This window comes from Moschus berezovskii, chromosome 25 (genome assembly GCF_049115385.1).
Source record: "Moschus berezovskii isolate FMDL1 chromosome 25, NW_MosBer_1.0, whole genome shotgun sequence".
NCBI lineage: Eukaryota > Metazoa > Chordata > Mammalia > Artiodactyla > Moschidae > Moschus > Moschus berezovskii.
The window spans coordinates 19303440-19330056 of record NC_142484.1 but is presented as its reverse complement, the minus strand read 5'-3'; the positions used below and the strand labels follow the sequence as shown (position 1 = coordinate 19330056).

The 26617-nt window shown below is 50.2% G+C and overlaps 1 protein-coding gene across 1 annotated transcript in view; it reads right to left on the bottom strand.

Annotated features, from left to right (window-relative positions):
* KIRREL3 (kirre like nephrin family adhesion molecule 3) overlaps nucleotides 1–26617 on the bottom strand; it is a 620470-nt gene that overhangs the window by 94117 nt on the left and 499736 nt on the right. Inside the window, exon 3 of the mRNA XM_088832222.1 lies at nucleotides 2185–2334. Coding sequence (XP_088688348.1) covers nucleotides 2185–2334 — 150 coding nt within the window. The remainder of the gene's footprint in view (nucleotides 1–2184; nucleotides 2335–26617) is intronic.

Genomic DNA, 26617 nt, shown 5'->3' with positions numbered 1-26617 from the left:
AGATTTATGAGATAATGTCTGAGAAGAATTTGAGCTTCTTAGAAGAAAAATGTTCTATCAATATGAGGGAGTGTATTTATAAATCACTTCCTTTGACTGATTTTTTTTCTAGTCTCGGTGGCCAGGAAGATAGTAAGATCTTCAGTTAGGGATCATTCCTGGTGGACTGGATGGAGCCACATTTAAAAGAGAAGAGGGCAGAGCTGCAGGAGACCAAAACCCCACAACCCTGGGCCCAGTAATATCTAGTGCTTGGCAAATACTTGCTGCACTGTTACACTCACTTTCTTATCAGGCAAGCAAACAATGTTTATTAAGCATACAGTTGTCATCACTGTCATGATGCTATTTTGGGACAAGAGATCAAATCCAGAGAAAATATGTTACTAAGAGTTTGAGTTCATTGGTTCTGCAAGGAGAGGGCCAGACTTCTTTCTATCAATGAAGTCAGGTTGGAGAGGAAGCAGACCCCAGTCCATGAGAGCCTGCTGCTCTCCAGCACTTAGCAAGACCAAGTCTCCGGTCCCAGAAAGTCATTTGTGGAAGTGGATGCCAGAGGGTCAATTATCTGTGTGGCGATGACCACCCTAGGAACCATCCACAGTGACCTGGGGCTTCCTCCTGGCCACTGACCCAACAAGAACCCAGTCCCTGACTGAAGCTGAGAACAGCTGACCAGGAACCCGGAGAACCTTCTTACCCAGCAGCGGTGCTGAGCCTGCTCAGAGCCACGTGAAGTGTGAACCATTCTGGTTCAGGAAGATCGTGTCATTTCCCCAGTTCCTCTCGGGTAAGGGAGTTCAAAGTCCCTGAAATTGGCTGGTTCCCATAATACTTAAATTTTATGGCAGCACAGTATATTTTGGAGATGTGATTTTGTATTTTATCCATGCTCAGCTGGGCTGTAGCACTCAAACCCCGGGATGCTATTGACCATTGCTATAATGTTTCAATATACATTTTTTGGCAAGACATAACTCACATTTTAAAATATTAATTTCCCAACCATCCTGTTCCCAAGTGCACTTCGATTTTTATTTTCTTGCAGCTGTACACCAGGAGAGAGGCAAAGCTACTTCTCAGTTGAATACATATTTTTCTCCCCTTCTCCACCCCCAGACATTCCTTGATGGCAGGGACACCCACATCCCTTGTTCTGCATTTTACAGTTCATGCTAAGCTTAGTAAACAGCCACATGCCGACCCTCACCAGGGGAGGATTGCAATGACTGATGGGTGAGTGACCAAGATGATTGCAGTCTTTTTTCTCCCAGGGGAGAGGATGGGTTGGAAAGACATCTGTATGGGCTTAAGGATTGACATTTACAATACTTAACAGGTGACAGGCCATAGGTGCCAACCAGGCAGCTCAGACACCAGTCATCAATAGGCACCAGAGCCCACCAGTGCATCTTTGCTGAATACCAGCCTGGGTGGGCTGAACAAGGTCTGGAATTTATTTCAAACACTTGTTTTCTTTTCTCCCCATCGCATGGTAACCTCTAAGTCCTGCCAGCTTTCTTTCCATTTTCAATCTACTTGGTTCCCTTTAATGGATAGAAGGAGGCTTCCAAGGTGCCTCAGTGCAAAAGAATCTGCTGGCCAATGCAGGAGACATGGGTGCGATCTCTGTGTTGGGAAGATTCCCTGGAGAAGGAAATGGCAACCCACTCCAGTATTCTTGCCTGGAGAATCCCATGGACAGAGGAGCCTGGTGGGCTATAGGCTATGGGGATGGCAAAGGAGTCGGACACAACTTAGCAATTAAAAACACAGCAACAAGCAACAATAAATGGAAGAAGGGAAGAACCAGGTTGTGTCTTAAGTGGGGAATACATCTGGGATCAATAAAGACGAAGGCTTTACTTCTGGAAATCTGACTTTACATGAGACGTGTTTGACTTTGGAATGGGCCCGCTAAGACAACACTGTGTTAGGTTTAGGACTGACAGCCAGAATGGAGGGTTTACTTGTAATTCACCACCGAAAGTCAGAGGGGCCCTCAAAGTCCTATGCATCCTGGACCAGGACTGGCCTTGCCTGACTTTGCTCATGGAATCTACAATGAAAGCTGAGACTTGATCCCCCAAATGCCTATGAAGATGGGATTCCCTAGGAGGGTGGGTGGGTGGGTAGGGCAGGGGTGGGTTCCAGGCCTTCCTAGGGAGGCCTGGGGGTACTCACTTGAGAGGTCCCTGCCCACGCCCAGAGCCAAGCCATCCTTGATCCACAGAACGAAGCCATCATATTCAGGGATGGCGCACAGCAGTGTCACCGGCTGCCCCGACACCACAGCCTGATCCTGGGGCTGCTGGCTGAAGGAGTACACTTGACCTAGAAAGGAAACAAGCACGGCAGTCAGTTACTTGCCAGAAGGGCTTCTGCTTGATCTATGGAAGCAGAGACCTGGCTGGTCCAGGAGACAAGAGCCCCCCAGAGTGCCTCCCTTCCCACTGGGGCCCAGCAGCGGCTTCCTCACTTCCCCCAGCTCCATCGCCTGCTCACAGAGCTGGCCACAGCTGCAGGCTCCCTGCACAGCAACCCCCAGTGCACTCACGCTGGGGTTTTGCCATGCTCCAGGCCCAAATGGGCCGTGGGACACCCTATTCCCCTTTCCACCTGACGACACTCCCTGCACCTACTTCCACAAGGGGGCAGAGTCAGGAGACAGACCTCCAGCCAGAAGCACTCTGGGGGTGTGCTTCAAGAGGGCCATGGGCATGGAGGAGGGTGGAGAGCTATGATTAAACCTGAGAACCCAAGGAATAACATCATCCTTTTAGTGGCTTCCAGGATGGGACTAGGACCAGCACCCCAAGGAGTCAGGCCCTACAGCACAAAAAGAACGGAGCTATTCTGCTGCAATGCTAGTTAGCTGTTATCACCCACAGTTTACAGAGAACTGAGGCTCCTAGGAGAGGAGTGACATGCCTGAGGGTCACACAGTGGGCCCGGGTAGAGTTCAGGGGCACACTGTAGGCCTGGGTGGAGTTCAGGGGCACACAGTGGGCCCGGGTGGAGTTCAGGGGCACACAGTGGGCCCAGGTGGAGTTCAGAGGCACACAGTGGGCCCGGGTAGAGTTCAGGGGCACACTGTAGGCCCAGGTGGAGTTCAGGGGCACACAGTGGGCTCAGGTGTAGCTCAAGGGCACACAGTGGGCCCCGGTGGAGCTCAGGGGCACACAGTGGGCCCGGGTGGAGTTCAGGGGCACACAGTGGGCCCGGGTGGAGTTCAGGGGCATACTGTGGGCCCAGGTGTAGTTTTAGGGCACTCAGTGGGCCCAGGTGGAGTTCAGGGGCACACAGTGGGCCCGGGTGGAGTTCAGGGGCACACTGTAGGCCCGGGTGGAGTTCAGGGGCACTCAGTGGGCCCGGGTGGAGTTCAGGGGCACACAGTGGGTCCACGTGTAGTGTGGCAGGTGATGTGGCTGAGTGAAAGTGAAGGTTGCTCAGTTGTGTCTGACTGTGACCCCATGGACTATACAGTCCATGGGATTCTCCAGGCCAGAACACTGGAGTGGGTGGCCTTTCCCTTCTCCAGCGGATGTGGCTGAGGGAGCAGGTCACTGTCTCCACCCGTCCTCCTGTCCCTGTTTTTTCTGCAGCAGACCCTACTCCAGCCTCACTGTCACTTGGAAGCAGACCATCAGTGTGACCCCACCCCTCCCCACACCTCCTCCCTGAACCATCTACCTTAGCTAGACCATGACTAAGGTAAACACACACACCCACAGTAGGTACAGTTCGCCAGGCATCGTTCTGAGATTTAAAAACATCAGCTTGTTAATATGTTCATCTTCATAACAACCTATGAGGTCGGTGCCATTTTTATCCCCATTTTGCAGGTGAGGACGTGAGGCCCAAGGAAGGGAAACGTAGTCACAGAAGCCTCGCAGATCAGTTACTGGGTTCCTTCCCACGGCTGTCACGTGCCCACAACATCCGTGTGGAGCCTTATCAACCCCGTGTCACAGGCACTCAGCACACGAGGTTTGGAGGTTACTAAATTGTCCAGGGAGTCTTCCAGTGGCAGGACCTGGGCTGTGAATCCAAGACCCTCTGGCTCTAAGGACCGTGTTCTCATCTACAGTGAGTGGATCTCTATGCCTGGACCCGGAGGGATTGCCGAAGAAGGGCGTGTCTTGTGACCTACGTTTCCTGGGAAGCCACAGCTGAACAGACAACGGGACATGGGACCTTGATGTCCACTGAGCTCCTGGCCCACAGTGCCATCTGGGCTTCACATGCAGTCCCTCCTATAACTGACTGATTACCATTCAGAGCAGAACAGCTCCCATTTTACACCAAAGAAGCCCAGATCAGAGAGGCAAAGTAACCTGCCCAAGGTCACACAGCTAATGAATGGGGTCTGATCTGAAGTTTGTGACTTCTAAGTTTGTATTTTTTCCCCATACCCTACTCTGCAGACACGGATACATAGCCGAGGAAAACAGAACCTGCTGGGCAGGCTGTTCCTCTACCGGGAGAGAGTCGGGGTGGCCACAGAGGTCTCGGCATTGTCTGCTGCCCATCCTGAGGACACAGAGCTCCAGACTGGGGCCAAGCTCTCAGCAAGAGATGGCCCTGGGAAGGGAGCCACTGGGGAATGTCCCCGAGGGGCACTGGGGATGGCAGCGGGGGAGAGACAGAGGTCCGCACGGCAGAGAGAACGTGTGGAAGGCAGGAAGGTGGTAGGTTTTCAACTTGATGAGATCTTGGCTGGGTCTCTGAGGAATCTCATTAAAAATCAAATTGGCCCTGAATTGTGGGAGTAACACTTTTTATTCCGATTTGAGCTTTACAAATTAGATTTCATAGGACATTTTCATCAGCTCTGTGTGGGGTGTTTTTTTTTTTTTTTTCTTTTTCTGTCTCTTCAAGTTCTCGGTTGTAATTAGACTGCTTCTGGCACCAAAACAAGAGAGACAGAAGGAGGGAAGAGATGAGAGGGGGCACGGAGGGAGAGGGTGGAGGAGGAGTCGGAGGGCGAGGGGATGGGGAGAGTGGGAAAGAAGGAGTGGAGAGGAAGAGAGACGAGGGAAGACGGCGGGAGAAGCGGGGGAGGAAGGGGAGAGGGAGGAGCTGGGATGACGGAGAGGCTGCGTGGGCAGCAGACCAGTCCTTTCCCAGGCCCCTTCTCCAAGGCTCTAATGACGATTTCACAGTGCCTTCTTTTATCTCAAAACCTTTCTTGCAAGAAGGACAGTGTCAAGACAGCCACCATAGCTGCCAGAGCTTGTGTGATCAGAGAGAATTATCAGGTTGTCAGCTGGGACCCAGGGGTGGGGGTGAATGTTGAGATGAACAAGCCCTCCGCAGCAGAGCCTGAGCCCCAGGACTGCCCATGAACAGGCAGGCCTGTGGTGGGAGCACCACCTTGCTTTCTTTTGGTATCAGCGAGGGGACCTGGAAAGCTGGGGTACAGGGGGCATCCCAGGTGAAGGTGTGGGCCGGGGCAACGGTGAGAAGCCTGAGGATGGCGGGGGTGGCGGTGCCCCAGGGAGAAGAAAGGCTGTCACCATGGAGACCGGGGCTGGAGGGGCTGGGAGGGCAAGGTCTCGGGAAGCAGGTGTGGAGGTGGACACTGAGCGGTCACTACTTCTCCTTCGAGGCTGCCTCAGAGCCAGGAGTTGGGGCAGGGCCGACAGAAGGGAGCCTGAAAGGAAGGGAACAGGGGTGAGCCTCCAGTGGACTAGAGTCCCCTGATCTACTCCAGCAGGCTTCAGAGAGAGCTTTTGGCTCTCATATGGTGTCTGTTTGGATCCCCTCAACTTTTCCACGGAAAGAATGTTTCTGGACTGAGATTGGTACACAGGATAGTCTCAACAGGCTGTCCCAAAAGACATGGTTTGCAAATTATTTGGGGAGAGGGTGCATTCTGACAATTTGCTGTTTCATCATGTTTATTCTGGCTGTACTGGCTGGCATGTGGAATCTTAGTTCCCCTGACCAGGGATTGAACGTGTAGCCCCTGCAGTGGAAGTGTGCAGTCTTAACCACTGGACTGCCAGGGAAGTCCTCAGCAAAATTTGAATTTTTGCGCATTAAATTCAAGCTGCTAAGAATGATTTTCTCTTTCAAATCAGTGAGACGCTTTCTCAAGTAGCAGCTAAGCTGGGTGTCACTTCTAGAGGAGATGAAGTTCACAGCGCTGAAGATGGAGAGATGACAGGATGGACCGGTGGCACAGGCCCAGGGGCCTCCCCTTCAGGCTGAGGAGCCCCAGGGGATGCGACGGGCAGACAGCGAAGGGAGGTTCTTATCTGAAGAATCTCCTTACCAGTTCCTTCACTTTCGACTTTCCAGTCCAGAGAGGTGAAAGGCAAATGATCATTTTCTATAACCTCCTGGGCATTATATTGCATAGGCAAGAAGCTCCTAGAGACACTTCATTTATTCAGCACACACTTATTGAGACCTGCCAGGAGGCAGAAATTGCATTGTCTGGTGAGAAGGGGGTGAATGCAACCTGGTCTGTCCCTCTAAGCACTCATATCTGTGGCCTCTTCTCCCCACCCCACCCCAACATCTGGCAGCTCTGATCAAGCAGAGTGTGTGCTGCACCCGCCAGGGTCCTGCTCTCACTGTGGATTCAGCCCTCTGCCAGGTTTCTGCCTCAGCTTCCCATCTTGTCCAATGACCTTCTCCTGGTGTGGAGCCCGGCAGCTCATGTGACCTCCCTTCTCAGGCTTTATTTTTATTTAGTTACTTTTTATTTTTTTAAACTGGCATATAGTTGATTTACAATGTGGTGTTCATTTCAGGTGTATAGCAAATAGATTCCATTTTATATATATTTGTATATTTTTCAGATTCTTTTCTGTTATAGGTTATAACAAGATATTGAATATAGTTTCCTGTGCTATACAGCAAGTCTATTTTATATATAGCAGTTGTGTATCTGTTCATTTTCCCAACCTCCTAATATATCCCTCCCCCACGTTTCCCCTTTGATCACCGTATGTTTGTTTTCTATGTCTGTGAGTCTGTTTTGTAAATAAGCTCATTTGTATCATTTCTCTAGATTCCACATATAAGTGATATCATGTGATATTTGTCTTTCTCTGTCTGACTTCACTTAGTATGACCATCTCTAGGTCCATCCATGTCTTTGCAAGTGGCATTATTTTGTTCTTTTTTATGGCTGAGTAGTAGGTTTTAGAAAAGGCAGAGGCACCAGAGATCAAATTGCCAACATCCGCTGGATCATGGAGAAAGCAAGAAGTTTCAGAAAAACATCTATTTCTGCTTCATTGACTATGCCAAAGCCTTTGACTGTGTTGATCACAATAAACTGTGGAACATTCTGAAAGAGATGGGAATCCCAGACCACCTGACCTGCCTCTTGAGAAACCTGTATGCAGGTCAGGCAGCAACAGTTAGAACTGGACATGGAACAACAGACTGGTTCCAAATAGGAAAAGGAGTACGTCAAGGTTGTATATTGTCACCCTGCTTATTTAACTTATATGCAGAGTACATCATGAGGAACGCTGGGCTGGAAGAAGCACAAGCTGGAATCAAGATTGCTGGGAGAAATATCAATAACCTCAGATATGCAGAGGACACCACCCTTATGGCAGAAAGTGAAGAGGAACTCAAAAGCCTCTTGATGAAAGTGAAAGAGGAGAGTGAAAAGGTTGGCTTGAAGCTCAACATTCAGAAAACAAAGATCATGGCATCTGGTTCCATCACTTCATGGGAAATAGATGGAAAAACAGTGGAAACAGTGTCAGACTTTATTTTTTTGGGCTCCAAAATCACTGCAGATGCTGATTGCAGCCATGAAATTAAAAGACGCTTGCTCCTTGGAAGGAAAGTTATGACCAACCTTGATAGTATATTAAAAAGCAGAGACATTACTTTGCCAACCAAGGTCCGTCTAGTCAAGGCAATGGTTTTTCCTGTGGTCATGTATGGATGTGAGAGTTGGACTGTGAAGAAAGCTGATCGCCGAAGAATCGATGCTTTTGAACTGTGGTGTTGGAGAAGACTCTTGAGAGTCCCTTGGACTGCAAGGAGATCCAACCAGTCCATTCTAAAGGAGATCAATCCTGGGTGTTCATTGGAGGGACTGATGCTAAAGCTGAAACTGCAATACTTTGGCCACCTCATGCGACGAGTTGACTCACTGGAAAAGACTCTGATGCTGGGAAAGGTTGGGGGCGGGAGGAGAAGGGGACGACGGAGAATGAGATGGCTGGATGGCATCACCGACTCTGTGGACATGAGTTTGAGTGTACTCTGGGAGTTGGTGATGGACAGGGAGGCCTGGCGTGCTGTGGTTCATGGGGTCGCGGAGAGTCTGACATGACTGAGTGACTGAACTGAACTGAACTGAGTATTCTGCTGTGTATATATCTGCCACCAACACCCAGTCCGGCCCCACCTCCCCACTTAATATCTCCCAGATCCACCCTTTTCTCCTCATTCCTTCTGCCGCCAAGCTCAGGTCCTCATCATCTCAGCTAGGTTTCTTTCAATAGACTATGAATGCTTTCAGATATTAAGGCTGGATTTTTCTTCCCAAATAGCCACTTATCTCGTATTCTGCCCCCTTTTCAGGGGATGGAAATGCAAATGGCCTTGCACTGTCTGCAGGATGGTGCCTGACCTCCCAGCCTGGGTTACAAGCTTCCCCACAATCTGCCTCCGTCCTCCCTGGGAGTTCAGCAGTAGTCATCCCGTGCTGGCTCTTCACTGAGGTTCTTGGTCCAGTCCTCACAGTTCCAGCCTGCCTGGAAAGCACCCTTTCCCCAGGCCCCCTTGAAGGCCGGCACTGAAGGCCAAGCTCTTAGCCCAAAACTTTATCTTGTACCTCCAGCGCTCCTGTCACCAGGACGGGGTCTTCTCTTTTTCTCTCCTCCTTCCCATCTCCCTTATTATCTTCAGTCCTTCTTGGAGCACCTATTGTATGTTCAGTTCAGTTCAGTCGCTCAGTCGTGTCCGACTCTTTGCGACTCCATGAATCACAGCACGCCAGGCCTCCCTGTCCATCACCAACTCCCTGAGTTCACTCAAACTCATGTCCATCGAGTTGGTGATGCCATCCAGCCATCTCATTCTCTGTCGTCCCCGTCTCCTCCCACCCCCAATCCTTCCCAGCATCAGAGTCTTTTCCAGTGAGTCAACTTGTCGCATGAGGTGGCCAAAGTATTGGAGTTTCGGCTTTAGCATCAGTCCTTCCAATGAACACCCAGGACTGATCTCCTTTAGAATGGACTGGTTGGATCTCCTTGCAGTTAGAAGCCAAAGAAACAAAAGTAAGTAAGAACCAGGAACTAAACCCCTCGAGGGCAGGATCAAGGTGTTCTCTGTGCCTCTGCCGGCTCCTAAACATTGACTACGTTTCGTTCAAGAGCCTGTGGTCCCGGCAGCTTATGACTCCAGTTTGTTTCCTGAGACCTGTGGTCACTGCAGGAAGATTGTTTTTATGTCACAAACGGCTGCTTAGGCAGATACTGTGCTGAGCACACCGTGCAGAAGGAGTGAGGTGAGAAATAAAGGGAGAAGGCAGCGCCCCAGAGAGTCAAACTTTACCCAACCAAAATAATGGAGTTCTTGGTAGAGGATGTAACTAGAGTGCTACTTAGCTGCTATTACCCGCAGTTTACAGATGAACTGAAGCTCCTAGGAATGAAGTGACATGCCCAAGGTCACGAAGTGGGCCCAGGTACAATTTAAACCAAAGTGTTGGGAATACACTGGTGGTCCCGTTGTTAGGACTCTGAGCTTCTACTTCAGGGACACTGGTTTGATACCTGACTGGGAAACTAAGATCCTGCATACCGTGTGGCCAAAAAATAAAATCAACAAAAATAAACCAAAGTGTCTCTCATTGCGAACCACTGAATTAAGGACTTGGAACCTGGATTTTGATTCTCAAAAAGTACTCACCCACCAATGCGGCAGCCCCCTCAGACCATCTAAAGAGAGGCAGAAGGTCTTTGGAGTGAAAAGCAGTTTCTTGGTTCTTCTCTAAGTTACAGAGCCTCCTCCTGGCTGAGTTAAGGTTCAGGGGAGGACTTCAGTGCTGCCCACCATGGGAGCGGATGTATGAAAGAGGGAGGTATAGTAATTACTGGTGCTTATTATTATGGGCTTCCCTGATAGCTCAGCTGGTAAAGAGTTCACCTGCGAGGTGGGAAACCTGGGTTCGATCCCTGGGTCGGGAAGATCCCCTGGAGGAGGGCGTGGCAACCCACTCCACTATTCTTGCCTGGAGAATCCCATGGACAGAGGAGTCTGGCGGGCTGCAGCCCAAGGGGTCCCAAAGAGTTGGACATGACTGAGTGACTAAGCACAGCATAGCACTTACTATTATACAACTCATTATATTGGAGAAGGAAATGGCAGCCCACTCCAATATTTTTGCCTGGAGAATCCCATGGACAGAGGAGCCTGGAGGGCTACAGTCCATAGGGTTGCAAAGAGTTATTATATATTAATATACAGTTATTATTATTATAGTTATATTAATAACTATATTGTATAGCTATTTTATATTAATACAATTATATTATAAATTATATAAACATACAACATTATATACTACATATGCTCTATAAGATTATTACATATATATTATTATACATAATATGTTATATTATTACATATATAATTTTACTTATTAGCAATATTATATTAATATAATTACTGTTATAGTTACTAATATAATACTATTATTGGGCCTTTCCTGGAGCTCTGGTGATTAAGACCCTGCACTTCACAGGGAGGCCTGGTGTGCTGTGATTCATGGGGTCGCGGAGAGTCGGACACGACTGAGCGACTGAACTGAACTGAACTGAACTTCCACTGCAGGGGGTACAGGTTCAGTCCCTGATCAGGGAGCTAAGATCCCACCCGCCTTGGGGCCAAAAATCAAAACATAAAACAGAAGCAACACTGTAACAAATTCAATAAAGACTTTAAAAATGGTCCACATCAAAAAATCTTTAAAAATATAATACTATTATTATATAGTTACGTATTGTAAATAGAATTTTTATTCTCATAGAATTAACAAATAGCTGACTTTCATTGAATGAACAACATGAATTAAGAGGCTTACGGGGTTATTTGAATTCTCTCCTCAGTTAGTCCTATGGAATGGGTGCCCCATGAGACCCACGGGACGATGCAGTTGCTAGGAGCCCAGGGCACCGAGTGATGGAGAAGGGGCAGCAGTCCAGCAGTTCTGTTTCAGAGCCACAGCCTGCGGTCCTTTACTAGACAGTCCTCAGCCTCCGGGGACACACAGACCCACCTGAGACCCCCTTCCCCTGCCCTTGACTGAAAAGTCTCGAGAAACTTCAAAGGAGAGGGCCAGGGAGGAAACCCACATGGAACTCTCCTGCATTTGAGGGGCTGGGGGGAGGGTGGGGTGTGGTCCTGCTGGTGGCCGAAGGCCATCTTTCCTATCCTCCTCCCTGGAGGATGGCCCCATTCCAGGAAGGGAGAGGCCCTCCAGGGTCATTTCAGAGCCCCTCAGGTCACTTTCCCTGGCTCATGGGTCTCCTGGCATGCCCAGACTGCTGTGACCTGCCCATGCCAAGACAGCACCTCACCAACTCTGCGACTTGCCTCTATCACACGGAGTTGGGGTGAGGGGGAGCCTGTGTCTCCACACTGAGCCCAGAAAGGGGATGTGACTCCCCAAGCTTCACTAAGTCAGGATTAGGGTCTGGCTCTCACAGAACCCCCAGCTCAGCAGGCCAGGGGTGGGAGTGGAGCTGGAAATCTGAGCAGGTAGGGGCTCTGGGAGCCTTCTCTCCAAACCTCAGGAAGCGGGGCCCGCCTCTGGAGGGAAAGATGAAGAGCAGGGAGGGTTCTGGGGAGCCCCAGGCTTCGAGCCATGTGTGTGCTCCTCGTGCTCTGAGTCCAAGTGGGGATGGAGGTGGGGGCTTTCGAGGCGGGGAGAAAGGATGAGGTGGCGGCAGGATTCTCAGCTCCTCAGCGCAGGGAGGGACAGGTGCAGCTGCTGCCCAGCCCGAGGTGGGGAGGAGGCACTGGGAGAAGCCCCCTGGGCCCCCTCACCCCCGTACCAGCCCAGCTCGGAGCCTCCCCTCCCCAGCCCTGCTGCTCCGTCCTGCTGCCAGCTGCTCCCTGCCCTCTGCTCGCTGCTCAGCATCTCTCATGACTTCTCCAGACTGTTCTCAACGATCCCCTCCACTACCCGCTCACTCCCTCATCTCTACCAGGCCATCAGGCTCCCCAGAGGGGCCTCCCCTCTCAGTCCTGACCACGTGGCCCCTCACTGCAGTCTCTTTTTTGGGGATTCGCCGCAGGTCACATTAACATGGAGCGAGCCATCACCATCTGGCTCTGGGAGGTCCCCACTGTCCTCCAGTAGAACATTTAAAATGCTGAAGACCCCATGACAGTCTATGAGCTCACACACCTCTGGCCCCTGATCTGAGGTCACCTCTCAATTCCCAACTACCTCCTGGGGAGGGGAGAGGCACTCTGCTGGCTGAGATTGGGAGGACCAACCCACCAGGAGTGATGTCTTTACATCAGTGTTCCAGGGACCTGGCTACCTCAGTGTGTGCATGTGTGTGTGCGTGTGTGTGTGCGTGTGTGTGTGCGTTCATGTGTGCATGTGTGTGTGTGTGCGTGCATGTGTGCATGTGTGTGTGTGTCTGCGTGTGCATGTATGTTGACGGGGTTGAATCAGTTGGCTTCCAGGCCGCACTCCTTCTCTAGCCAGACCTTTTCTGCTTCTATTCCTTGTCAACCACTCACATTGTTCAAATAAACATTTCTTACTCTTTTAGAATATTTGAAAGCCTCTGGTTTAGAATTTTGGGGGGTGGAATTTTTCCTGGGACTAAAATACATGCTGAGAAGGCCAAGGCTTCTCTCTGCTGTCAGGGTTGCTGTGGGTCTGGACAATCTTTAAGGTCCCAGGGGCTCTGGCACTGTTGCCTGACTCTGACTCTGTGTGTGTTGGAGGGGAGAGGGGGTGTGGGGGCAGGGAACAGGTAGGAAGAGGGCCCAGTGGCCCTGTGTCCATGGTGCCCGGGGTACTCCATGCCAGACTCTGAGGAGGGTGCTCACCCAACCGTACCAGCCATAACTCTCAGCCCTGACCTTCTGGGGACAAACTGGCATTCCAGTGACCCAAGTCTGTTGCTACCCCTACAGGCGCACGTGTTTGTGTCTCTCCCCAGTCACCGATCTGGTGGTCAGGTGGTCCCACGGTGGTGTGAGAGGCAGCCCTCTGTGGGGCCAGTGTGGACTCGGGCAGAGAGCAACGGGCATGGAGTGAGTGAGTGCAGCAGGAGAGGCAGGCTCAGGGCAAACTGCACTGGAGCCTGATGCGCGGAGCGGGGGCTGATGTCCATGTGTGCCCCGCGATCCCCTGTCTCCGTCATGCTCAGAGGGCAGACTGGAGGTGGTCAGGAGATGGTGTGGGGCTTGCGCACCCTCTCTCTGGGCTCCTTATTTTTGTAGTTTTCATCACTATTTGTGAGCCTTTCCTGAGCCCTGGACTGTTAAAGCTGGAGCCACAAGGGGGTCCCAGAGCTGGGAAAGGAGGCTTTGCAAGCCTGAAGCTGGACCGATTAGAACCTGCTTCTTCCCGTGAGTCACACAGGTGAGAGATGTGAACATCTGAGCCTCCTGCAGCCTTGCCTTTGCCGGCTTCAGTCTCCTGGAGCTGCCTGCCCAGCCATGCAGAAAAGGCTCAGATGTCACTGTCTGCTCTGTTATTAGTGACCAATTGGGGAAGGTTTAAGAATACTTGTGCTGGGGCTATTTGTCGCCAGCTTTCTCCCAGCCCAGAGCACGCAAATTGCCTCTTATGAGATTAAGGGAAGTCGCCCTGGTCCTGAGAAGCAGACAGATGGAAGAAGGGAAGGGGAGGCAGGAGCCAGTTCAGCGGTTGGCTGACACCAGGACAGCGCCTGGCTGTGGGGTGGGAAGGGACCAGGGCAGGATGGCTCCAGTTGTGCCTGGAAGCCTGAGCCTTGACTTCTGCAGCTCTCTGGGGGCTCAGCACATGCCCAGCTCCTAATGCAGTAGAATGAGCTTTGGGAAATTTCTGGAACATCTATTGTGACCCACTAGGGGGTTATGGGGTTATATTCTAGCCCCCTAATAATAAAACTGATTGATATGGGGTGTAATGGTACCCGTGATGTGCCATGGGCCACAGGCAGGGGATGGTCCCACCCCAACAACCTCTAAGATCCCTGGCCAGGTGTGGGGATGCTGATGAGGGACTGAGGTATCTTCCATGACAAAGAGCTTAGTGTCTGGAGGAGACAAATCTATGCACAGGGAACTAAAATAAGAGGTGCCCCAGGACTTCCCTGGTGATCCAGTGGTTAAGAACCTGCACTTCCATTGCAGGGGGCACAAGTTCTATTGCTGGTCAGGGAACTAAGATCCCACATGGCGCATGGTACAGCCAAAAATAAATAAATTAAAGAAAAATCCTTAAAATAAAAAGTGCCCCAAATGAGGGATAAAGAAAGTCCCAAGGATGTAACAAAACAGAAACAGACTCAAAGATACAGAGAACAGACTAGTGATTCAGTTCAGTTCTGTTCATTCGCTCAGTCGTGTCCGACTCTTTGCGACCCCATGAATCACAGCACGCCAGGTCTCCCTGTCCATCACCAACTCCTGGAGTTCACTCAAACTCATGTCCACAGAGTCGGTGATGCCATCCAGCCATCTCATTCTCTGTCGTCCCCGTCTCCTCCCACCCCCAATCCCTCCCAGCATCAGAGTCTTTTCCAGTGAGTCAACTCATCGCATGAGGTGGCCAAAGTATTGGAGTTTCAGTTTTAGCATCAGTCCTTCAGGAAGTAGGCAGGGAGCAGGGAGGGGCAGTGGATTAAGAGGTACAAATGACTGTAGAAAATAAATAAGTCACAAGGATATATTCTACAATACAGGTATACAACTAATATTTTGATAACTATAAATGGAGTATAACCTTTGAAAATTGTGAATCACTATGCTGTACACCTGAAATTTATATAATAATAAAGAAAGTCTCAAGGAAGAAAGATCTTTCCTTTTGGGGAAAAGAGTCACAGAAGGACTGGCCTTTTTTTTTTTTTAAATATTTATTTATTTATTTGGCTCTTTGTTACAGCAGGCACACTTAGTTGTGGGATCTTAGTTCTCTGATTAGGGATCAAAACTGCGTCCCCTGCAGTGGAAGGTAGATTCTTAACCACTGGACCACCAGGGAAGTCCCAGGGCTGGCTTCGGAAATAGCCTGGAAGGGAAAGCAAGGTGAGGGCAAGAAGGGAATGTGTCCTGGGATGTGGATGGTGTAGGTAAAGTATGGAAGTCAGAACGCGTTCAGGGAATAACAGGACAGATGCTACAAGGTCCAGGCTAGATCTCTGGCTCTGTCACCACAGCTGTGCGCCCCTGGGGAAACGTCCTAGTCACTCTGAACCTTAGTTTCCCCGTAGGATGGAAACCATGCTTGTCAGGTTGCCTGTGAGAGTAAATAGGATGCTTGAGGAAAACGCACAGGGCCCTGCACGCCCTCTCCCTGCGAGCCTGTGTAGGATGCGCGAGAGAACACAGTAGGTTCAGCTGCACAGGCCCTCGAATGCACGCTAAGAAGTTTTCACCCATAAGAAACCATCCCTGGTGTTGACCCACAGGCTCAGATCTGAGTTTGAGAAAGACCACGGTGGCAGCAGGGATGCAGATGGATGAAGAAGAAGAATCCGAAGGCAGAAAGACTGATCTGAAGGATTCTGCTCATAAGGGATCAGGCTAAAGCTGAAAATGGATTTAGGAGCTACTGGAGGTGGCACTGAGCTAGCAAGCTATTGAATTTGATGGGAGATGAGGAGCACAGAGGCAGAAAGGTCCCCCCTCTCCCTGGGCTGCAGGACGGGGTGAATGGGTAACTGGGGGAGCCACTTCTGTCTCAGGGAAAGAAGCAGGTTCGGGGGCTAGTGAATTCAGCTGTAAATATGTTAATGGAGAGGGGTGCAGACTTGCTCAGGAGAAGACACCCCGGATGTAGTAGGTCTGGAGGAAGAAGGTGGGATTCACCCACACTTAACTGAGCATCACTACGGCTCAGGCAGCGGGAGGTGTTTTCGCTACCTGTCCTCTCGTTGGGTGTTGACCTGAGAATCCATCTGCTAATCTGGAAGGTTATAGGCATTGATGTGACTGTCTAAGAGGGACACGGCTGCTTCAGGCTGGGAGTATTGGGGGCAACTGCCTTGGGTAGCACGTCTAACTCCTGCCAAAGTTTGCACAGGCTTCGAGCCCTGTTGGGTTGGAAAGAAGTCAATCTTCTTCTTTTGGACCAGGACTGGAAATACAGAGAAGCCAGGAGGACAGACAGGGGTGGAAGACAGGACTTCCCTCCATTGTCTGTTTCTCCTGGACCTCTGCTGGGAGAGGGAGGGGCTGGGACACGCTTTCAACCTTCACACTGTTGTTTGCAGCTGTTTGTAGCCTTGATTCTGAAACACGGTTGAAGAGAAGCTTGCCAGTATCATGAACGTTCCAGAAACTGTGCTGGACTTTTATGGGGCTTTATATGGGAAAGGCTGACTGTTCTTCCCAGGGCTGGGTGAGGGGTACAAGTTACTAGTTCTCCCACTTCGTTCCTGGCCTGAGCTGGGGTGGCCAGGCAGCCTGTGATTCTCTCAGCCTCTCTCAACTCTCCCCAGGACACGCAGCCCGCCAAGGTTATCCTGGACAGCACAGGGCTCTAATGAAAAACAATGGGGCTGGCCGAGGCAGGGTGACTCCAAAGGCACTATAAATCCTTCGCCTCCTGATTATCAGCCTGTGGCCCCAGCTCCAGCCTGTGCTGAGCTCATTAATGGCCGGGAGAGGATCCTCCATCCATTCAGTCAAGTTCTGGATGCCAAGAACACACTGATAAGGGCTGTCGGAAACACTGGCGTGTGCGTGCCTGTGAAGGAGCCCATCCACCCCGCCTGCTGGATGTCTGGCCAGGACGGGAAAGAACAGTGTAGGCCTCGGCAGTGGCCATGGGGGTCAGTGGAAACGGGAGACCATCGGGCAGCCCGTGAAGGCTGGGACCCTGCATGTCGTCCTAGCAGGAGGGCCCTGCTGCTGGCTGGCCAGGGGCCTGGGCTAAGCCCCGCTTCACCCTCTGTGTCTCAGGACGCTGTGTCTTCGGGACGACTATGTGCCCCCTGAACCATTTTGGGGGCAGGGTAGGGAGCAGCATGAGACAAAGAAAGCGCATCTGAAGAGCAGTGATGGGCTGTCATTAGCCTGGCATCGGTTACGGGCGGACAGAATTGCCACATACCCTCTCACAGCACAACAGCTTGGGAACCACTGGGATGGGCTGGAGGCGGGGCCGTGGACCGAGGACCCCACGATGTCCCAGGAGTCTTGCTCCCTTTTATAAGAGATGCTGTCCGGACACAGGAAGCTGTGTCCTGACCCTAGGCACCCAGGCCCAGAAGGAACCCATGTGGTGCTGCTTCTGCAGCCTCTTAGCTGTGTGCCTTTGAGCCTGACCCTTCCCATCTCCGAGACTCAGCTCCTATCAGTAAATGCAGGGTTCAGACTAGAAGTCAATTCCTCAGGTGCTCTCTTTTAGCCCCGATGTTCAGTGTTCTGATTTATTCAATGTATTAAAATTAAAAAAAAACATTTATTTGTTTGGCCACGCCACATGGCTTGAGGGATCTTAGTTCCCCAACCAGGGATTGATAGCAGGAGAGGTTAAGGCTGAAAAGTAAAAAATATACAAGGCACAAAGAAGTAAAAGCAAATGTCCCAAACTGATATGGTCTGTTTGGGAAGATCTATGTCCTAACTATCATTTTTTTTTTTTAAACAAGGGTTCATATTACTTGCATCAATCCCATATTTGTCTCTTTCTGACTTACTTTACTTAGTATGATAATCTCTAGCTGCATCCATATTGCTGCAAATGCATTGTTTTGTGTTTTGTTCAGTTCAGTTCAGTTGCTCAGTTGTGTTTGACTCTTTGCGACCCCATGAATCACAGCACGCCAGGCCTCCCTGTCCATCACCAACTCCCGAAGTTCACTCAAACTCATGTCCATCGAGTCGGTGATGCCATCCAGCCATCTCATCCTCTGTCGTCCCCTTCTCCTCCCACCCCCAATCCCTCCCAGAATCAGAGTCTTTTCCAGTGAGTCAACTCTTCACATGAGGTGGCCAAAGTATTGGAGTTTCAGCTTTAGCATCACTCCTTTCAATGAACACCCAGGATTGAGCTCCTCTAGAATGGACTGGTTGGAGCTCCTTGCAGTCCAAGGGACTCTCAAGAGTCTTCTCCAGCACCACAGTTCAAAAGCATCAATTCTTTGGCGATCAGCTTTCTTCACAGTCCAACTCTCACATCCACACATGACCATGGGAAAAACCATAGCCTTGACTAGACGAGACAGACCTTTGTTGGCCAAGTAATGTCTTTGCTTTTCAATATGCTGTCTAGGTTGGTCATAACTTTCCTTCCAAGGAGTAAGCGTCTTTTAATTTCATGGCTGCAATCAGCATCTGCAGTGATTTTGGAGCCCCCCCAAATTAAAGTCTCTCACTGTTCCCACTGTTTCCCCATCTATTTCCCATGAAGTGATGAGGCCAGATGCCATGATCTTAGTTTTCTGAATGTTGAGCTTTAAGCCAACTTTTCGCTCTCCTCTTTCACTTCATCAAGAGGCTCTTTAGCTCCTCTTCACTTGTGTTTTTTTAATGACTGACTAATATTCTCCTGTATATACATACTGCATCTTCTTATTCATTCATCTGTTGGTGGACATTTAGTTTGCTTCCATGTCTTGGCTGTTGTAAACAGTGCTGCTGCGAACATGTATCTTTTGGAATTTCAGTTTTGTGCAGGACTGGGATCGCTGGGTCATATGGTAATTCTACTTTCAGTTTTCATTTTTCTGAGGAACCTCCATACTGTTCTCCATAGTGGTTGCTTCTGCTGCTGCTGCTAAGTCACTTCAGTCGTGTCCGACTCTGTGTGACCCCATAGACGGAAGCCCACCAGGCTCCCCCGCCATGGCTGCATCACCTTAAATCCCTACCAACAGTGTAGGAGGCTCTCCTTTATTCCACACCCTCTCCAGCCTTTGTCATGTGTAGATTTTTTAATGATGGCCATTCTGACTGGTGTGGGGTGGTACCTCATTGTAGGTTCGACAATCCATTCTTAAAGATCTTGTGAACAGAGAGAAGCAAGTGTGTGAATAATCCAAAATGATGGACATTTCAAAACAAGGAATAATCCAAAGTGATAGCGTTTATTTTCAACATTGGAATGCATTTTGGTATTCATGTTTGAATACACATGTGTTTGATGTTCTGGGAATTTTTAATACTTAAAAAAAAGCCACAAAAGAACCCAGTGATGAAGCTCCCTCTGGCCTCTTGCTCAGTTGGGTGGAGAACATCACCCTTTGTACTGGTCGACTCACCCTCCCCAGCCTGCTGTCGCTGTGGCTCACACTTTCTCCAGGAGAGCATGGAGATCTTAGCTAATTTTGCCTTTAAAGGACTTTCATTCCCTTTGGGCCTCATGCAAATAAGAAAAAAAATAAGAAGCTGTGAAATGTTAACAGAGGACTTCATTAAGTAGTCTTGGTGATAGCATTTGCCAGGAATGGGGACAATTTGCTAGCAGACAATTGAGAGCTGACTATATATGCGTCCTAATTAAAATCGTAATTCTTCTTCTCATCGCGCTGGGATTCTGGGTCCTGTCTTCGGGCTGCTCTAGGATATTAACCACAGCTAAGTCTCACATATGCTTTACACATCACAAAGTTCTTCACATCCACCCTCCTGACACTCTTTCGGAAGGTTCTATCATCACTGTGAGGTGGACCCTTGAATGCCAAGGTTTAAAGGCCTGACCAGCCAAGGTCCCACTGCAAGAGTGTGCCCCATGCCAGCCCTTTTCTGCGTCACCTGACCTCTCCCATCACCACCTAACCGTGGCCCTGGCAAGGGCTCAGATTATTACATCGAACCTTGAGAAGGCAACAGCAAAGAAAACAAAATAAAGCTAAATTTTATTACTGCCCATTATCTTTGTTTTGAGTGTTTGAAGTGGAGATGTTGGTAAAGGAGAGATGCTGGAAGCACTTTGAGAGGAAGGCAAGGGAGTGTGTGTGTTAACGGGCGTGCCAGATGGGCTGAGGCTGGGTCACTGAGCCCAGGCATTGCAGGAGGTGAGCTGGTGGCAGGAAGGATGGGACTGACAGACGCAGAGCTCCCTGGAAACAGTAGCCTCGAGTCCAGGTGAGCTATTTTCACGGCAACAGTCTCGAGGAATAGAGAGAAACCCTTCCACTTTATGGATTAGGAAATGGAAGCTCAGGGAGGTTAATAAATCCAACCAAGGTCACAGCGTGTGCTGGAGGTTGGTGTTTGAACCATCTGACTCCAGTTCTGGACTTCAGTTGACAGTCTCAGGTAAGCATAGACCGTGATTGAGCTATATAGTTTCCTCTTCAGAAAGCAGAGGCTGACAACTGTTTCTCCCAGCTGTGCTCTCAAAATACACAGCAAGCTGATGGGACACCTGCTTCTTACTGCTGGACACAAGCCCCATCTAACCTGCAGATCACAATCATCCAGAGACACCTCTGATCCTCCCAGGCACTCCTGGGCCTGAGATCACCTCCGTAAATGACCATTTAGGGCAAAAGTCATCCACAGCCAGGCAGAGGCACATCCTGCCCTGCCCTGCTGCCTCCTTGTTCAGAAGCCTTTTACAAAGTCCGACTCCCTGGAATGGCTTTCTTAGCTCAGTCCGGGGCTGTGAGAAAAATGACTTCCATTCCCTGCACGGTTGGAGCCTTGGGCCTTTGCCACAGCCACTGCGATTGGGAGCATCTCCTCTGCTGTAAAGGCAACCCAAGGAGGACCAGCTGGTACCCAGTCATGCCCTTCCACTGGGCATGGGATGGGGGACTGTGCATGGGAGTCTTCCTGGGAGCTGAGGCCTCATTCCTGCCTGGCCCCCCACCCCCATCCCAGGACATCTTTGTTTCCAGTCTGGAGTGCCACCAGAGGTCCTGACAGCTCCTCTGATAGGAAAGTTACTCATGGCTTCACTGGAGGGAACAGAGCAGCTTTCAAGCCTCCTCCCTGAAACACAACAATATCTGGTACCACTTGGCGTCTTGGGGAGAGAATTCATGTCCATAATTAGTTACTGTATATCACCGTTAGTACTCTGCTCAGGATTTACTGGGCAAACACCGTTTAACTGCTCAATAACTACAGTCCTTGTTGCTTATTGGGTAATTTACTAAGGCTGGGAGGATGCGGCGGGAGGGACTCTGAATAGGAGGTATTGTAACCCCTTGAATCAAACTTTATGAGTTTGGGTTTGGCAGGGAGGAGGCAGCTGGTAGCCAGCTCTCGTTGCTTTGTTTTGCAGAGTTGGCTGGCAGACTGCTTCCTTCCTTTTCTTTATTGCAAGAGAGGTCTGGGGACTCAGATCTGGGGCTGCCCAGGGCTGCCAGGGGCTACAGAAGGCTTCTGGTAGAGAGGGTCTTTGGATGAAGACAAAGAAACTCAGCAGGAAGCCAGCAGCAGGAACCGGGCTTGGTGTCCTAGGGGCTCCATCCAGTCCTTCCATTTAGTTCCTCCACCAGGCCTCTTTCTGTGTCTGGGCCAGTGGGTGGATGGGTGGGTGGGGGTACAGGGAACTGCCCTTGGCTGACAGCATCGTGATAATCTGAAACCCTCTCCTCTCTCACAAGTGCCATGTTGTTGGGGAGAAGCCATTCCTGGACGCCTCCCAGCCTCAATCTGCTTGAGCAAAGTCTGTCTTTGTTTGGCCCTAAACTCCCCTAACCTATTTAGACCACAGAGAAGGGGAAGAGACACAATAATGAAAAACGCAACGTGCAACATTGCCTTACGCAATCTAATAAATTACTCGGTACCTGGCTGCCAGCTCAAACTAAGCCCAATATTGCCTGCAGTAATTATTTGGATCAAATGCAGTTTATCTGCTTCATATTTGTGCTTCTGTGCTCAGTGGTAACTTATAAATGTCACTGTGGTGTTTATTCGTTATAATGAAACTTAATGGCATCAGAGGCCAGGAGAAGAACTGGTGGGGCGGCAGGTTTAAAACAATCTCTTCCATCTCTGAAGAAGGGATGAGCCAAGATAATACGGAACTGCCCTACAGGGAAGAGGTCTAGGGATGGTAGTGTTCTCATGCTGAGGGATGGATGGAAAGAGCCAGGAGCCTCCTCTAGAGGCGTCCATTAGGAGGTGGAGAAGACTTGGCTGGATTTAACCCTGGCACTACCCGCATCTGTCCTTGCTTCATCTTCTGAGGGCATTTAAGGGGGGAAGGTATTCAGTCTTTATATCACTCGATGACCGGCCAGATAAGAGATGGAGGCTGTCCAGGTTCTTGGGAGGCAACAGTCTTGATGGATGGGGACAGTCCCCTCAAGGGCAGACTGTACAACTTCTTAAAGGAGGTTTGGAAGAAGGCAGTGGGGGAGGGTGGAAAACAAAAAGAGGGTCTCCTGGACGGCCAAGAGGGGATGACCAGGCAGGCAGAGGGAGCACAAGGCATGAACAGAATAGGGAGGAGCTGGCAGGGTGAAGGAAGCATGCCCACCGGCTCTGCATAAGTACAGACAAAGATGTGCCATTGGTGTAGAATGAAGGGTCTTGGCTTTGTACAACTCTGGACTCTGCCATCAACTAGCTGTATGGCTTTGGGCAAGTTATTTATCTTTCCTGAGTTTTATTTTCTCCTGTGGAAAATGGGAGCAATAACAGACACCTCTCAGGATGGCGGTGATGATTATACAAGGTGATGTGTTTAAAGCAATGGACGCAGCATTTGGCGCTCTGTGGCCGTGGCAGTGGCTGGCACGTGGTAGGTGTTCCATGGCGGTCTGCCGAGTGGAAACATGAATATGACACTTCCCACCTGTGTGCATTGCAAAGCCGTCTTCCAAACCACAGGGCTTGGACTGGTACCTCGCATCCAGGCAAGGCTGATCTTATCATGCCTTTTTACAGTGTGGAAGCAGAGGCCCAGGGTGGTGACAGTCACTTGCCCAAGGCTACCCAGCTGGTGTGTGGAGTGGGCACTGGCTCTCCTGCCTCCCAGGACATCGGTCCCTTGGCCAGTATGTGCTGGACAGCTCCCCATCTGGTTGGAAGCCTGAGTTTTTCCTCCCAACTGGCTGCCCTGCTCCTCGGGGTCAGTCATGATCTTGGAGCTGTGCTGACATCCCAGCTGAACATGGAGACAGAGGCAGGTGGGGGTCTCTCTGTCCATTTCCTCTTAATACTACCTTTGGTGTTCACTCATGAAATATGCATTCTGTCCCCTCAGTGACAAGCTCATACAAGGCTCCCAGCGTCATAAATATGGATGAAAATGATTAGTCATTGCTAGCCAGTCCCCTACCGCAGTACTTCTCCTGGTTTGGTCTGAGCACAGGTGGGACTGGAGTGAGGGTGTTAATTAGGGTATTATTAGAACACTAATAATAGTGCCTTGCGTTTTATGGTTTGTCATGCAAAGCACCGGTACAACCATCGTGCGTGTTTGATCACGGCAACAAATTCACGGAGGAAAGAGGGCGACTTTACCCATTTTGCAGATGAGAAAACATAGGTCAAGAGAGATCAAGGTCAAAATAAAGGTCACATGACTAATCAGGAGCCAAACTTGTTACTGAAAAAAACATTAATGATAATAATAACTATTATTTTTGGACTCCTAATGAAATATTCTCTGGGAAACTGAGTGTATTTGTTTTATGTGAATAAACCATAGCACCATCTTTCGTGTAAATAAATAATAGCAGCATTTACTTTATGGTTTGTAAAGATTTTTCATTCCTGTTTTTTTACTGGTCCTCATGAAGTGAAAGTTAGTTGCACAGTCCTGTCCGATTCTTTGAGATCCCATGGACTGTAGCCCGCCAGGTTCCTCTGCCCATGGAATTTTTCAGGCTAGAATACTGGAGTGGGTTGTCATTTCCTTCTCCAGGGGATATTCCCAACCCAGGGATCAAAGCCGGGTCTCCTACATTACCGGCAGATTCTTTACAAACTGAGCCACTAGGGAAGCCCAGTGGTCCTCACGAGGTAGGCTTAATTTATTCTCATTTGACAAAGCTCACACAACGAGTCAGTGGCAGAGCTGGCCTTAAACCATTATGTCCCAAAGTGGATTCCAAGAAATCCTAGCCCTAAAACATGCTCTATGGAAAATGTTTTGTGGTCAAGTAAGTTTGGGGATGGAGAAGGCAATGGCAAGCCACTCCAGTACTGTTGCCTAGAAAATCCCATGGATGGAGAAGCCTGGTAGGCTGCAGTCCGTGGGGTCGCTAAGGGTCGGACACGACTGAGCAACTTCACTTTCACTTTTCACTTTCACACATTGGAGAAGGAAATGGCAACCCACTCCAGTGTTCTTGCCTGGAGAATCCCAGGGACGGGGGAGCCTGGTGGGCTTCTACCTATGGGGTCACACAGAGTCGGACATGACTGAAGTGACTTAGCAGCAGCAGCAGCAGCAAGTTTGGGGAACTCTGAGAACCATATCCTCCTTTGGGGGATTCTCCACACCCGTTGGCCACTTAATGGCTCTGGGAGTTTTTGTAGGAGAGACTTGTTTAGTTAGGGTTCACCCAGCTTCTCGCCACCTTATTTGACCACGCATCCTGTATTTCACAGAACACCTATTAATGTGCGACAGAAATGCTGCTCCAGAGACATGTGTCTATATGATCCCTCTTCGGCCGTATTTTCCGAGGCAATGAGGTTTGGAGCAGGGCTGGGAGGGCAGGGCAGGGAGGTGAGGACAGGGTAGAAAGAATGCTTGTAGGCCCACTGGAAGTGAAGGCTTCCCCCCACCCTTCCGTCTGCCTCTTCTCTTTCCTGTACTCCTAGGACTGAGTTCCAGATAATTCACTCAAGGTGGGTATAGGCAGTCCAGCTTACACCTGGGGTGGGGTCATAGGGGCTTCCTGATTGTCACAGTGGGGGTCCATGGACAGTACAACGTGGGGAGATATGAGAGAGGGCAGTCTATGGCCAAGCAGAGAGATCCACATGGATATATATAGCAGGCTCTTGGTCATGTCTGCCCTTGATGGTGATGGAGGCAGTCACTTCCCACCATCTCCCAAATACACAGAGCTCCCCGAGGCAGAGTGGCAGTAACAAGTCCAGGGTTTGGAACTTACGGTTGCTGGGGGGAAGGATGGGGGTAAGGGATGGTTAGGGATTTTGGGATGGACATGTACCCTCTGCTACATATAAACTGGATAACCAAGTTCCCTGGATAACCAGGGAACTCTGCTCAAAGTTCTGTGGCAGCCTGGATGGGACAGGAGTTTGGGGGTGAATGGATACATGTATATGTATGGCTGAGTCCCTTTGCTGTCCATTTGAAACTATCACAACATTGTTTGCTAATTGGCTATGCCTGCTAAGTCACCGCAGTCATGTCCAACTCTTTGTGACCCTATGGTCTGTAGCCTGCCAGGCTCCTCTGTCCATGGGATTCTCCAGGCAAGAATACCAGAGTGGGTTGCCATGCCCTTCTCCAGAGGATCTTCCTGACCCAAGGATCAAATCTGTGTCTCTTACGTCTTCTGCACTGGCAGGCGGGTTCTTTATTCCAGTACAAAATAAAAAGTAAAAAAAACCCACAAAAATAAAAAAAACAGGGCTTAAACCTTAGCTGTGTGCTTTTGGTAGATGACTTAATCTCTCTGAGCCTCACTCACTTCATCTTCAAAATGGAGGTAACATCACCTACCCTGTGACGGCATGAAAGCTAAATGATGTGTGTACTAGGTGCCTCCCTAGCACCAGAACTTGCAGGCTAGCTCCCTCTCACCTCTCCCACTTTCCCCAATTTCCCCCAGTATCCAGAACAAAGGGCTTCTCCCACCTCTAAGCTGCAAGCGCATCTCACCTGCTCACCCCTCTAGCTCTCCCATCACCCTGCCTTCTGTTAGTTCACTAAAAGCCTGTCCCCCCACTGGAACCAAAACTCCCTGGGGACTACAGTCATCTCTACCAATGCCCCGCCTGTCTCCCTCAGGGCAACTCCCAACCGCCAGCATCCACCACCCTTCTCCTGAGGTCTTTCTCTCCATCTGCAAAGGCCACTCGACAGAAGTGCGGGGGAGCAAACACCCCAACCTGAGCAGCCTGCAACCAGTTACTGACCAGACCGCTGTATAGACACCCCGATCTTTGGGTGGCCTGACTGTGAAGCGTGGCTTCTGCAGCACTTCCCAGAGCCTCCCACTGGAATGAGGCTTCCACTGCCCCCACTATTTAGGGCCCAATAATACCCCCAGTGTGGGACACCTTTCCTTTCTCATGTCAACTCCCTACCATCTTTCTGGCACTTCCTGTACCTCTTGGACGAGTCTGTGCTTAGTATCTACTTCTGGGGGAACCTGAGCTAAGACAACGGCATCCTCCATGGGTTTTGCATCGCCACATCCCCCCAACCCCACCCCCAACCGGCACTAGGCACATGGTGGGTGCCTGAAAGATACATCTCTGCCTCAGACGCACGGGAGCCCTAAGCGCCAGCACTTGGAGTGCATGTTCTACCTCGGGCTGGCTAAGGGGGGCG